Source organism: Aptenodytes forsteri, unplaced genomic scaffold (assembly GCF_000699145.1).
Source record: "Aptenodytes forsteri isolate BGI_AS27 unplaced genomic scaffold, ASM69914v1 Scaffold179, whole genome shotgun sequence".
Classification (NCBI taxonomy): Eukaryota; Metazoa; Chordata; class Aves; order Sphenisciformes; family Spheniscidae; genus Aptenodytes; species Aptenodytes forsteri.
Window position 1 is genome coordinate 1,843,271 of NW_008795378.1, and position 13,346 is coordinate 1,856,616.

At 46.5% G+C, this 13,346-nt stretch overlaps 1 protein-coding gene across 1 annotated transcript; it reads left to right on the plus strand.

Annotated features, from left to right (window-relative positions):
- The first annotated feature begins 860 nt into the window (after positions 1-860).
- Positions 861-10,655, plus strand: CLDN11 (claudin 11). The gene is made up of 3 exons (XM_009280551.2): positions 861-1,086; positions 3,890-4,054; positions 10,410-10,655. Exons 1-3 carry the CDS (start codon positions 861-863, stop codon positions 10,640-10,642), a joined length of 624 nt encoding a protein of 207 aa, XP_009278826.1. The 3' UTR covers positions 10,643-10,655.
- Positions 10,656-13,346: the final 2,691 nt, after the last annotated feature.

Consider the following 13,346-nt stretch of genomic DNA (forward strand, 5'->3'; position numbering starts at 1 on the left):
TGCCTGCCTATTTCTCCTGATGCAGAACGGGCTGTGATTTTTGTCTTCTTTTGGCATTTTGAAGTGGGCTGTTCCTTGTTCTATTAAGTAGACTAAAATTTACACCCATAATGAGTCTGAGTAAAAAGCTGCTCATTTTAATTCTAGCATTCAAAAGTGGAAATAAGGTGCTGTTAAACGCATATTTAAGACTCTGTTAATACTTCTGAAAACCCAAGCACAAGCAGAGAATGCAGCGATGAGTCTCTTACTTTTTTGCAGTTACTGAAAACATCAGGAAAGACCCAAGACTGATTTTGTCCTGCTGCTGCAGCCGCGCTGACACTTTTGATGAGATGATCAATTCCACCTCTTGAGTATCTCTGTCCACCATGTTTCTTGCCCTGTCTTTCCATGAAGAGGTACCAGTGTGATCATTTGTCTTCAGCTCGAAAACACTGCCTTAATTTTTCTGCCTTAATGCTAAATTTTGAATAGTCAGGCTGTTTGCATTTGAATAAAGCAGTCTGGTTTGTTTTTCAAGCACGGGTGGGTGTAATTCTGCGTCTCCTCCTCTCCACACCCTCCTTCCCCTCTGAGTCTCTTGATGAACTGGCAGAAGTTGGGGCTCCCTGCTCGCTCCTCCCATGCGTTATGGGGCTGGAGGCAGCCCTAACCCCTCCCAGGGAGGGAGCTGGGCAGAGGCAGCCGAGTGCCTGCAGCAGCACTCAGGGACCTCTTCCTACCAAACTCCCGTCCCTCCTGCTCGCAGCTCGCAGTAGGTCCCAGCAGCGGGGACCCGCAGCAGGGAGGTCGCCAGCCGGCTTTGCTGAACCCCTGCGGGCGCTCTCCTGTCCAGCTTGCCCCACCAAGGGATCGACATGGTGGCCACCTGCCTGCACCTGGCCGGATTTGTCTGCAGTTTTATAGGGTGGATCGGGGTGGTTGTGGCAACGGCCACCAATGACTGGGTGGTGACTTGCGGCTACACCATTACCACCTGCAGGAAAATGGATGAGCTGGGATCCAAGGGGCTGTGGGCAGACTGTGTCATGGCGACAGGTCTTTATCACTGCAAGCCCCTCGTGGACATCCTCATACTGCCAGGTACGTGTGCCCCGTCCTCCCCCTTCCCACCTGGAGGTGAGGAGTGAAGCCTTGCTCTGAGCAGTGCAGGTCCTGCTGCTGGAGGAATTGATGGTGAAGCTCCTTCAACTTCATGAGCGCAGGAGATGGTCCATTAAATACGCTAAAGAATGTGTATGGTAGTTTTTAACATGATTCTCATTAAATTATACCTGGTTTTAATCATACCGAGGTATCGTGTTATCTGTGGCGATTAAAGTCCAGTTAATGTTTAATCATTGCTCTTGGTAAATGCTTGCTGTTCCTTTCGCATCTCGTATCCAGATTGCATTGCAAAACATATATAGCATATTGAGGTATAATAGAGTACTTTGAGATATAAAAGAGTATTTTGAGTTTTGCTTTGAGATGATGATGAACTATGACAAATGTTAAGGTTCTATGCCTTAAAATGATTTTGAGTACAATGAATCTTCCAGCATCTATTATTAATGCTGCTATGGCTTTTAATCTTTTGGAAGATTGTCATTAGTCTTGATGGTCTTGTGCTTCCCACACGTTCTAAGGCGAGACAGAACTTTTACACGGCAAACATGTAACTGCATTTAACTTGTCTTGATATTTTCTAATTGTATAGTAATTTTCATCTAGTTTACTGCAAAGCAGAAATTAAGCAAGGTGTTTCATCAGTATTAATACAACTTTTGAGCTGATTAAACCTGCCAAAGTCTTGTGTGGTCTTGTCCCTGTAAGTTTAGTTAATGATCTTACCTGTTTCAATCACTGTTAGCTCTGTAGCGCTTCTTCATTCTGCTATGTTTTAGATTGCACCTCCTCTAGCATTTCAGAGATGCCTCTTCCAAAGCTGACAGGGTAGAAATAACCATTCCTTGTAGTTTTCTTTCATGTTTCCTTACTTATTTGTTTAAACTGTTGTGAAAATAATTTCACAAGAGGTTAGAAAGATTATTCCCGAATTTCTCTGTTACAGAGCGTAGTCTATATCACATATTGCTTAGCAATATTGAATTTCTCAGACTAGCTCCTATTCTCCCTTTCTCTGTGTATGTATACTTTTATTTTAGTAGGTTTACCTTCCTTATTGCTACTATTGTTCAATATGATCCGGCACAGAAGAACAAGAAAAGGCTTGCCCCGAAGAAACATTATTGAATGAAATTTAATAAATAGGTAAATAGGTCTTTCAGCAGCGGAAAGCAATGCTTCTCTCCAGCAGAAACAAATCACAAAGCAAGATGCTTCTGCTTGTAACCCATTTGATACCCACAGCTTTCCATGGGAGAAAAATTTATCCTGGTGTGCCTGATAGTTGAAATCTATTTAGAGTCTTTCATTGCCTGAGTCAAGTCTTTAAAACCAATGTGTGTGTGTGTATTCTTGTTTAATCGGGATTGATTGCGCAGAAACCACACTGGGCACTGCCAGCTCCTTTGTTTAGGGTCTCATTTTTTCCCCTGGACTCCTCAGGTAACTTCTTTTGTTAAGTTTCCTCCTGAAAAAATCAAGCAAATATACACAGAGTCTGCATTTCCAGGAACAGTAAAATCCTCATTCCTGGTGTCTTACCTGTACGTCAGCGGGACTTGCTTGAGGCCCGTTTGCTGATACTGTTTGAGGCATCACGAAACTCCATGTCTGCATGTGGCAGCCTCATTTCGTTGATAAGAGGGGAAAGAGAGCCAGCATACTCACTCTGCTGAGACTGTCCCAAAAGCTGGTGGAGAGTCACCAGGCCCTGGATCAAATCTGACACTGATTCTTCTTCTTTTGCATGCAAGTAATGACCTGTTTTTATTTACCTGTATTTTATATATAAATTATATATATAAACATATATAAAAATTATATATTAAAATTATATATACATAATCTATATATAAATATAAAAAGATTGATACAGTATTATACAAAGTTCCTCACAGACTGGTAGAAATAGCACGTCCCTGCCCAGCATGCCCACAGTCCCCGTCCCCTGTTGTTCCTCACTGCCTTGTGTTAGGCTGCTGCTGCACAGGGGCAGGCAGGAGAGGGGTGGTAACTGATGAAATGCCAGGGGATCCCGTGATGTCCATAGGGACCCAGAGGAATAATGTGGTCCTTGGTTATGGCAGCTCAAGCAACTCTGCAAGGTGCAGTCATTTCGTCTCCTTAAGGAAGAGCTGTGCCAGTGGTCAGCTCGAGCCATGGGACCCCTCTGAAACCCCACTAGCAGGCTGGACTCCTGAGGTGCAGCATCAGGACGTGGCTGTGGTTGGTGAGCGTCCCTCCTCCTCCCAGGTCAACAGTCCTCAGCTCCTCAGGGCAGCTGGTGGTAGTATCTTATGGACCTGCATGTTTCAGTAGTGGGTCTTCAACTATTCAGCCCTCCTCTGGGTGACTCTGGACCTCCTCTGCTCGCAGCAAGCTGTTCTTTAAGACTTTAAATTCTTATTATTTAACCAAGGCTGTCTTTGTGAAGATATAGGAAAACTCCTTCCCAGCTGTTTCTCTTACTTTCCCTTCCCATATTTCCCAGCTCCATGATTTCTCAGTGTCTTGCTGGGAAGAGCTTGTGTTTTCCAGGCAGTGCTATTTGTTCGTTGGAAAATTTTGAGCTTGCACATCCCGTGTTCATGCACTACCCACTGTACTGCAGTCTCACTGTCTTATGCCTGGTGAAGATTTAATTGTTTACACAAAGGATTGAACCTGTCTCCCGTACTCCATGCAAGTCTTGGGAGCTAATCAAACAGAGGCCTTTGTCCAAAGGTCTCCTTCTCTTGTGCCGAATAATCAAAAGCCTCTTTCCTTGCCTTGCCAACAGGGTATGTCCAAGCATGTCGAGCACTGATGATTGCCGCCTCTGTCCTGGGTCTTCCTGCTATCTTCTTGCTGATAACGGTCTTGCCCTGCATCCGGATGGGCCACGAGCCTGGAGCTGCCAAGTACCGGCGGTCCCAGCTGGGAGGGATCCTCATCATCCTCCTGGGTAAGGCGCCTGCCGGCCCCGCGTGTGTGCAGAGCTGGAGGTCGTCTTCTGCTCCAGGATGGTGTGGTGCAAGCTGGTTGCACATGTTCACCTGAAAGCATGGTTGTCCAGGGAGCTGCCATACCGGCGGTCCCAGCTGGGAGGGATCCTCATCATCCTCCTGGGTAAGGCGCCTGCCGGCCCCGCGTGTGTGCAGAGCTGGAGGTCGTCTTCTGCTCCAGGATGGTGTGGTGCAAGCTGGTTGCACATGTTCACCTGAAAGCATGGTTGTCCAGGCTGGGCTGACCCTGAAGCTCTCCAGCATCGCTGCAGTCTGTGGGGCAAACAAAAGGCAAGAGCAGGAGTGGGAGGACAAAGGCAGGAGGCAGGGAGCAAAGTAGAGAGAAGAGGGGAGGGCTGCGAAACCCTACTTGCATTGTCTTGTGGAGTCCTCGAGCACGGCCACCTCCTGTGCCTGTGGGAGGGCGACAGCTGTCGCAAACAGGCAGCTGCCTGCGGGCACTGGTTTTGCTGGTTCGCTGTGGAAGCGATGTTATTTTTGGAAAAGGGTCTAAACTCCCAAGCTGCTTACAGGGAAAGGATAGCCTCCGAATTTTCCCTGGGCATTGCAGATACAGCTGGGTCAAAGTAAGCTGAGGTGTTTGGTGAGGAAAGCCCGCGGCTGAGGGGGTGCTGGTGCTGTGGGGACAGCGGGGGAGGGAGCAAGGAGGTGGCATGGACCTGGGAAGAGGGCTGGCATGTCCCCTGTGCCTCCCAACCCCCTCTAGCCAGCCTTGCCCTTGGCCTCCAAGTTCCCCTGGGAATTTCTTGCCATCCTCAGTGCCTGCGGAGGAGATTGTTTTGAGCAGCACAAACTGTGGAGCTCATTGTCCCCAGTGCAACACCTGCATGTTCTTGAAGCCTCGTCATCTCAGCAACAGGCTGCGGTGCCTTGTTTTCACCCGTCTGTGTGGCAGAGGAGGAGGGGTGAGGGAAAGTGGCCTCTTTGTGTGGCTCTGCTGGTCGCTGGCGGCCAGCGCTGACATCATGCCCGTCTTCTTTCTTCTTATTATTATTTTTTTTCAAGTGGGCACTGGATATAGCTGCACGCTCAGAGGGGCTGTCCTCTGGATGCTCCTTCCTTGCAAGCAGTCCCTCCTCTGGTGCCTTGGTGAGAAGCAGTTAGTACAAGTCAGTACATCTGAAATTTAAGGGACTGAGACCAAGGAGCTCTTTCCATGCCTGTGGGGTTTAAGGGCATGTTGCCACAGCTGGAAGTGCTGAAATCAGCTTTATAGGGCCTGTTTAGGACATCCTGATCATGAACGGCTGTGTCAGAGAGCTCTTGGAATGTGACGTTCATCCCTGTCCCGAAACCTTGAGTCACGTATTTGGGCTTGGGAAAGTGAAAGAAAAAGATTTTTCTGCCTGTGAATGAAATTTTAGTGCCAGAGGGGTCTGCTCTGCCGGATTTCCCTGGCGCAGGATGAGGGAGGCCTAGCAGAGCTGTACTTTGTCACAAACAAAAGTGACTTTTCGGTTCCAGCTGAGGAGAACCATGCTGTAGATCAGCCCCGTTTGCATGGCTGCAGACGTGGAGGCAAGAATATTGCCCTTAAATCTGCTTTGCCGAAGGGCATCAGGATTACAGGACCAGCACATGCGGCAAACAAATTGCAGTGGCAGTATTGGGTAACGCTGCATTAGAACAAGTGAAATCTCATATCTTGCAGTGTTGCACCAGTGGTTTGGGGTCTAGTGTGCCACTCTCCTATCCTGGTCTTGCTGTGGTATAACACCAGGGAGGAGAATAGATGTAAGAGGACGGAGGAGAGGGGTTGCAGTGCTCCATAAGCCAGGCTCCTCTCCGCCTCAGAACATGGTTTTCCCACTAAGTAGATCCTGTGAGGAAAGGAAATGTGTATTTACACAGACATTGGCAGACAAATGCTCTTTGGGTTGGATTTGGACTTACTGATTTTTACCCCTGTGAGTTTTGAAGCATCTGCAGGTGAAGTGGTTTGCCCATGTCACTGATGTCCTGAACGATCTGGGCTGGGAACAACAGCCTGGTCACAATGTTTTAGTCACAATTACAATAATGCTCTTTTTGTCAGATCACAAATGAAGAAAAAATAAGCTCCTTTTGCTCTTAAGTTTGTTTTTCTTTTAAAAAAAAACCAAACCAACCCACATTTATTTTTACAAATCCCAAATTTTTCCAGGCTGATCAGCAAGACAGTCCCTTTGGAAGAAGAATAATGTACAGAGCTTGGGACTTTGACATTATTTAAGCTGATTAATGATCTGTTATTTGCAAAATGAGGTGTTACCATTCCAGAGCATTTAATAAGCATGAATCAGGCCTCGAAAGTCATAATACTGACTTAAAATTAATTATATTATAGAAGTAATATGCCCTGGACTGTTCTTATTTACCCTCTGGCCACTGAACTCTCGTTCATGGTTTTCCCCAACCGCATGGGTTCCAGCCTTTTCCTCTCAGTGGAGACCAACTCCCAGAGCTCTGGTTAAAAGAAAACAAACCCCAAAACGCTCACTAACATAGCAGAAGTAGAGAGTGGAGATGTGATCAGGAAAGCTGGCCCCATGGCAAACTTCACTTGCTGCTCGGGGAAGGGATGGCAATTTGTAACTGAAATTTATTAAAAAGGAAAACAGGGGTTGAAACAGTGTGGAAAAAAAAACCCAACCAAACAAAAAAAAGTTGAAAACTTGCCAGGAAAACAATGGGCTCAGATATTCCATTGATTTTTCTGTCTGCTGATAATAGCAGGCTGCAGAGTGCAACCGGTGTGCACACCCTCCTATCCTGCCTGCTGATGTATTTATGTCTTTGCTTGATCCTATCTGTCCAAGAGAATTGATTTATTGCCGAAAACACCCATCAGCAGAGGTTTGCTCTGAGCCAGTATGAAAACATTTCATACGCTAGTGTTGATGGAAAAACCCTGGCCCATCCTGTGCTGTTGATACTAATTCGGGGGACCCCGTGCTGGTAACCAAGCGGGCATTTTCCTAATGGAGGTGAGGGATTCGAGACACTGGAAAGCACAGATGAAAAATACATTAGTTATTGGCAATTACTACTGCAAAATGACCCTATTAGCTATTGTATACTAAATAAAGGATATTAGTAAGTTTTTCTGGACATTGCATGAGATTTACTTGTAAAACCATAGATATCAAGATAAAAAGATTGCCTTGAACATGAAAAAAAAAAATCATGGATATCTATTATTTCAACTAAATGCTTTGAAAGAGAAATCTGTGTGACTTTGAGCCAGCAACTCAGAATGATTAAATTTAGCTGCGAAAGAGAAGTATTCTTTCTTCTGCAGAAAGCCTTTAACTTACTGTTAAGGAATTTGGCAGGGACTCACTGTCCCTTGAGTTAGAGTAATCCTGCTCTATCTCCCCCACCTCTCCAAGCACCTTCTGTGCTTCTTGTCTATGTGTACTTCCATCTGATTAAAATATGCCTGTAATGTAGAATATTAAGAGTTTCAGCCCAACGGATTGAGCCACTGCAAGTCTATAGTCAAAAAGGACTTAGAAATGCTGGGAGCCTGGGATGTGTCCCTATGGATTCACAGTGGTCTGACGGAGCAAGGACAACCATACCATCTATTACTGAGATGACTTTCACAGGTAGAGGCAGTGGCTTGTACAGGACTGCCTACTCTAGCTGCAAAAAGCAGGCAAGCTTTCTCATATGTGTGTGCCCCAAAACATGCCTGTTTTTCCAGCTAACATAGTTGGTCTAATAGAAAATATTCCTTCTGTTTGCAGACTTTCTTTTACTTTTCGGCTAGACTATATTGACTACAGCAGTTCTACTATCTGAAGACATTCATATTTAGGGAGAGGCAAAGGGTCTCTCAGTATCAGCACAAAAGAAAAGGAGTAATAATTTCTATTCAAAGAGTTCGCCCTTGTAGACAGCTATTTTAGTACTTGAAACTTGCCCTAAAATGCCTTTTCCAATCCCTTTGGGTTTCTTGGCAAATCAACTTTTTTTCAGCCTTCCTCTGTGATACAGCTAGACCAAAATTTGAGTTCACCAAGAAATGTTGCAATTGCAGACCGTCCTTTTCACATCTTCTCGGAGGATTTACAACCCAATCTAATCTATGCAGGGCGATGAAATCCAGTCCTGTTTCAGGGCGTTCCTCTTGCTGAGCAACGGGGTCACTGGTGACTGATGGCAGCTGGTAGCCTCCAAAGACAGAGAGGTCAAACTAACCCGTGCAAAGTCCTTGGCCTGTGTTTCACAGCTTTCTAGTATTGTCAGCACTAAAATAAGGTGGTTTTACATGTAGTTGAGCCACATGCACAAGAGATGCCATTGTGTTAGCGTCCCTGAGAGCTCTTCTCACCCCAGCGCAAGTGTTTTCTTCGGTCCTGTGTTGTGGGGGAGGGTCTGGATAGATAAGGCTCTTATAGTCTATGGACATAAATATATATATATATATACTTACTGCTGACTGGAAAAGAAAAGATGATTGTGTTTTTTCGGACAACAAAGAAGCTTTTTCTCCAGAGCCCATTAGAATGCTTTGTGGATTCCCAACTGATACATTTTTGTTTTAAAGCATTAGAGGCTCGTGAGCTGTTTGCAGGACTGATCCACACACAGGAGAAATGCTGTTCTTCCCTCCCTGCCTTCTCCAAAAATTCCTTCCAAAGCCGCAGGGTCCTTACTTTGAGGAGGCCCAAAATTATTACTGGCTTTATTAGCATCCTTCAAATGTTCTTCTCTTTTCCATAAGAAAATATTTTCTCTCACAATAACTGCAGCTATTGGGGATGGGTTTTCTGCTGTACTGGCCAGGAGCCTATGGTTTGTTCTCCATTTTAACTAAACAATTTTATTTTTAATCTTGCCCCCTTTTTTTTTCCTCTTGCAACCTTAACTTTTTGACACTGCCTCCAGATACCTTTTAACGCGGTCAGTGGAAATCTGTAATGCTGCCACGGTCCTGTTATTGTTTTGCTCTGATTCTCTGATAGCCACAAGGATGGAGTCTTGCACAGCTTGTCCCAGAGGCAAGTAAATATTGACAGATTAATTCTTCTCAGATGTACAGGCCATAAAGGGGTATTGTTTTAGGACCTGCTCCTGTGAGGTGATTAATACCATCAACTCCCGTTGCACTCAGTCCATGTGGGGACTTTGCAGGATGGAGGTAGGACCCTTAGTGAGGGTGGTGAGTATGACCTTGTGTAGCACAAGGAGAATGCAGGGCATGTGTTTTCTCCCTGCTTGGAGCAAACCGTGTGTGTGTACTGCACACTGAAAACATTGTGATCTCTAGCCTGGCTGCCCGCAAAGTGCTGAATTTGAACCTGCTTTACTGTCCTGAGGGTATCTACTTCACACGTTACCTGCCTAGCAGTCCTTGCAGCACCACCGTGGCAGCCTTCCTGCTTTTCATGGAAAAAAACTATGGAGTTTCAAGCAAAATTTGAAGTCCTCAGTCATTTTTTTACCCACTGTAGACTCTAGTTAAATACAGTTTTCCCTTCAGATGAGGTCCCATTTCTATTCAATTCAATAGGCTTCTGGAGAGCCCTGCTGGGTTTGTCCCCATCACTTGATATAGAGAATTTTCCATAGGGAAGTGGAATCTGCTTTCCAGAGTTTTGAGACACTTCCCTCTCCATAAAAAACCCCCAGCAATGCTGTACTGCTGCTTATTTTGTCTCTGCCCATTTTCTGCTTGTATTTTATAAACCTTACTCTGTCTTGCTAACTGCTGGGATATTTCGTTAATGTTTATGTGACCATTCAGTAGAGCAACTGCAGTGATGCTGGTTGACATGGGCTGAGGACATAGCACGTGAGTTCATGCAGAAATAGTGATTTAAACCAGTTGACTCTGGGCCACCGATTTTACTGTCTCACCAATGCATATGGCTTTCGTGGTCTTGCTTCATATCTAATCTATTCCTAATTCTGCAGCTCGCCAGAGCATCAATTTCAGGGATGACTTTCATTCTTCCCCCTTAAAGATCTTTCTAGGGAACAAATCTGTTTCCCTTGTAATAAATGTATCAGACTGTGTCAAGCAGCAGCTGGTTTTCCTTTTTGTTTGTTGGTGCCTGAGAGAGATGGCTGTTCTCTCTTGATCTCTCTCCCTGTGAGGCTCCCATGCTGCCTCCTGCTCGGAGATCTCTTGGACCAAGCCCTGATGCTGATGCTCCTGGGCCCCACCGTGGGACTGCAAGGGAGAAGGGATGGGCTTCCTCTCTGTCCCCTGTCCTGCAGAGCCTTCCCTCCCCTTTGGTGTGCTTTGTGTACCCGTGGTGGGGTTACATGCTGGAGTTACCTTTCCTTTCCGTCTGTCCCCAGCCATGTGTGGCGTCGTTGCAACAATCTGGTTTCCCGTGTGCGCCCACCGTGAGACCACCATTATGAGCTTCGGCTACTCCCTGTACACGGGCTGGATCGGCTCTGCCCTCTGCCTCTTCGGCGGCTGCGTCATTGTCTGCTGCTCGGGGGATGCCCAGACATTTGGTGAAAACCGTTTCTACTACGCCTCAGGATCCAGTTCCCCTACCCACGCGAAGAGCGCTCATGTGTAAGCATCCTGGGGACGTCCCACGGCTGCCGTTGGATGCTTTGGCTGGTGGGTTTGTGTGCCCTGGGTTTGCTTCTACTGACACACACTGCTGTCAGGCTCCCAGGGGAAGATTTAGAAAAGCAGCGCAAATGTCTGGTAGTTTGAAGCATTATCCTCCCCATCTGTTCCCCCCTTCTCTAGAAAGAAAGCTCCAGCCGGCCCTACCTCTTGGTCCTCCCCATTTTGTCCTGACCACCTGCCCCATCTTCTTGCAGCCAGGATGACTCGGATGGTTTGGGGTTGTCATGTGGGTTTTAGGGTTTTTATTTTATTTTCTAGCTCCCCTGATTATAGGAGAGTTTAAAGCAATAAAACAGAAATGAGAGAGACACTTTCCCGTTGTTAGAAGGACTCTGGCAGCTTCTTCCACCATGTCACTATTTGCTTTCCCCTGTTTGTTGTTAGAAGGACTCTGGCAGCTTCTCCCACCATGTCACTATTTGCTTTCCCCTGTTCAAGGTCACTGCTTTGGCGCGGTTTGGGCGAGAGGGTAGGGAGGAAGGCTGTACTCTCCAACTGGGCAAATGTTTCTCTTTTGGAACAAGAGTAGGGGAATTTTTTCTGCCTTTCTCTGTAAATACTTTTGTATGAGTTTGATCATTTTAGTAACAGTATTTCCCCCACTCCCACAGTCATCAGTATGAAGGAAACAGAACCCAAGGGTCCTAATTACACGGTAGATAACAGTGCCTTTTTATATAGTTTTAAATGACTTCGGGGGCTCTAATCCCTGCACTCTGGTTTGGTTTCCTTTTTTCCTTTGTACAGATCAGTTACTAAAAATGTATTTTTACATTTTTTTAAACTCCTTGCTTTCTTCCTCTAAATTTGTGTTCTGTCTTGCATCATTAAAGTAGTACATATTAACATGCAGTATAATGTACCTGTTACAATACAATTCTGGTGAATACTGATGATGCCTTTGTACTTTCAGTGAAATACTGTACAATAAATAACAGAGTACCTGCAACCACTGGCTTCTTTTTTTCCTTCCTTCCTGTGTGTTTCCATAGCTAGCTTTTCCATGACAGGGGTTTCCCAATGATTTTGAAGAATTTTTTTCTTATAGCAGTTCAGGATGAGAGATTCTGCTCTGCTGTGGAATTAAGTGGACCTTTTGTTTTTTGGGGGAATGTTTAAAATATGAGTAATCTTCCTGCATGGTACTGACTGCTGTCTTATCCATTCGTTCTTTCAATGTTCCTGACAGCAGCTTGCCCCAGAGGTACCAACTCGTGGTACTCTTCATATCGGGGAGACTTAGAAACCCACTGAGGCGGTGGAGATACACCCCCAGCACTGCTTGGGTGTGCTGAAGTTGAGAAGTCATGTTGCTGGAAGTGCTCTCAACTAAAATAAGAGTCTGATCTGGGGTCATTGCTCGGATTAAAACCACGTAAGATCAAGATCTAACTCTGTCCTTACCAGAGGCTGTAGCAATTTAATTATGTCAATACAAAATCCCATCTGTTCCCAGAGATGTTAACTCAGTTCAAATAATTTGTGCAAGCCAGGCTTCAGGAGCAGGAAAAGATGAATAGCCACTGTTCAAGCATGGAAAAAGGGGAGACCCCAGGTAGTGTTGCATGTAGGAGGAGAGGGCACTGAGCAAGCAGAGGAGAGGACCAACCAAATTGTTTGGGATGATGGGGAAGAATTTGAAAACAAGGCTGCTGGTCAAGTCTCGGTGGATTAGGGACTGTCCTTTCATCTTGGTCTACTTCAGTTGGAGAATCCAAACTGGGTGACACAGCCATGGGCAAGGATGCTGCAGTTCCCACAACTTGCCTCCTCCATGTGGGAAGCCAAGGTGGGAACATTTAAAAGGAGTGAATAAGGAGGCTCCAGGAGGGGCTGGTCATGTCCCAGGCTGCCTGTGCATCACCTTCCAGCTCCGACACGCAACACCAGCATCTGCCTTTAAGGCCGAGCAGTCTTGAACATGTCTCTGTTGTGCAGGCTTTGCATCGCTGCCATCCTATACAATGTACCCGAGGTGGGCAGTGGCGCGGGACTGGCAGCAGGACACTTGTGCCCATTACATCACAGGCAGGGCACAGGCAGTTGTTGTATGCGCTGGAGAGACGCTATAAGTGCTGCCATTGATGTGCGGGTGCCACGGGCGAAGGGGTGGTGCACAGACGTGCCAGCTTGTGCAGGCTGCCCGGGGATTGTGGATTGTGCGCCGCTGCCTGTGGCTTTAGCCGAGCGGTAGCTCTGTCCAGTTAACCCCAGGGCCGACGGTGGCGTGGGAGACCTCAGAGCAGAAAGCTGCTGGAACGCTGCCCTACAAATGGCCCTGGAGCAAAATGGGAGGGAAAAGCACAGGAAAACCTGTCTGAGATGCTTGAGGGGGGGTTTTGGCAAGGTGTTGGTGTTGCTGGAGGGGCCCGGGCAGTGGTGCATGACCCAATAAGGAATGAGCACTGCCAGGCAGCGCTTATGGGTTTTTTACTGCGCACACCATCGGGCTGCAACTTGACATCTTCAGCCACGCGGGGCTCAGGACCCTCGGCAAGGGCTGGTGCTGGGGCTCTGCTTGCCCTGCCCATGGTCACAGGTTACTGATGGCCAATCCCAGATCCAGCCCTTAGAAGGCCCTGGGCAAGCTGCTCAGAGGAAGGAAGAAGCTTTATTTCAGGGAAGAGAAGAAAAATCCAAACAAA

Excerpts from the sequence above, each read along its gene's own strand:
- CLDN11 (XM_009280551.2), top strand. The coding sequence starts at position 861 with ATGGTGGCCACCTGCCTGCACCTGGCCGGATTTGTCTGCAGTTTTATA. Across the intron at positions 1,087-3,889 it reads GGACATCCTCATACTGCCAG|GGTATGTCCAAGCATGTCGA; the intron begins GTACGTGTGCCC and ends CCTTGCCAACAG. Across the intron at positions 4,055-10,409 it reads GATCCTCATCATCCTCCTGG|CCATGTGTGGCGTCGTTGCA; the intron begins GTAAGGCGCCTG and ends GTCTGTCCCCAG.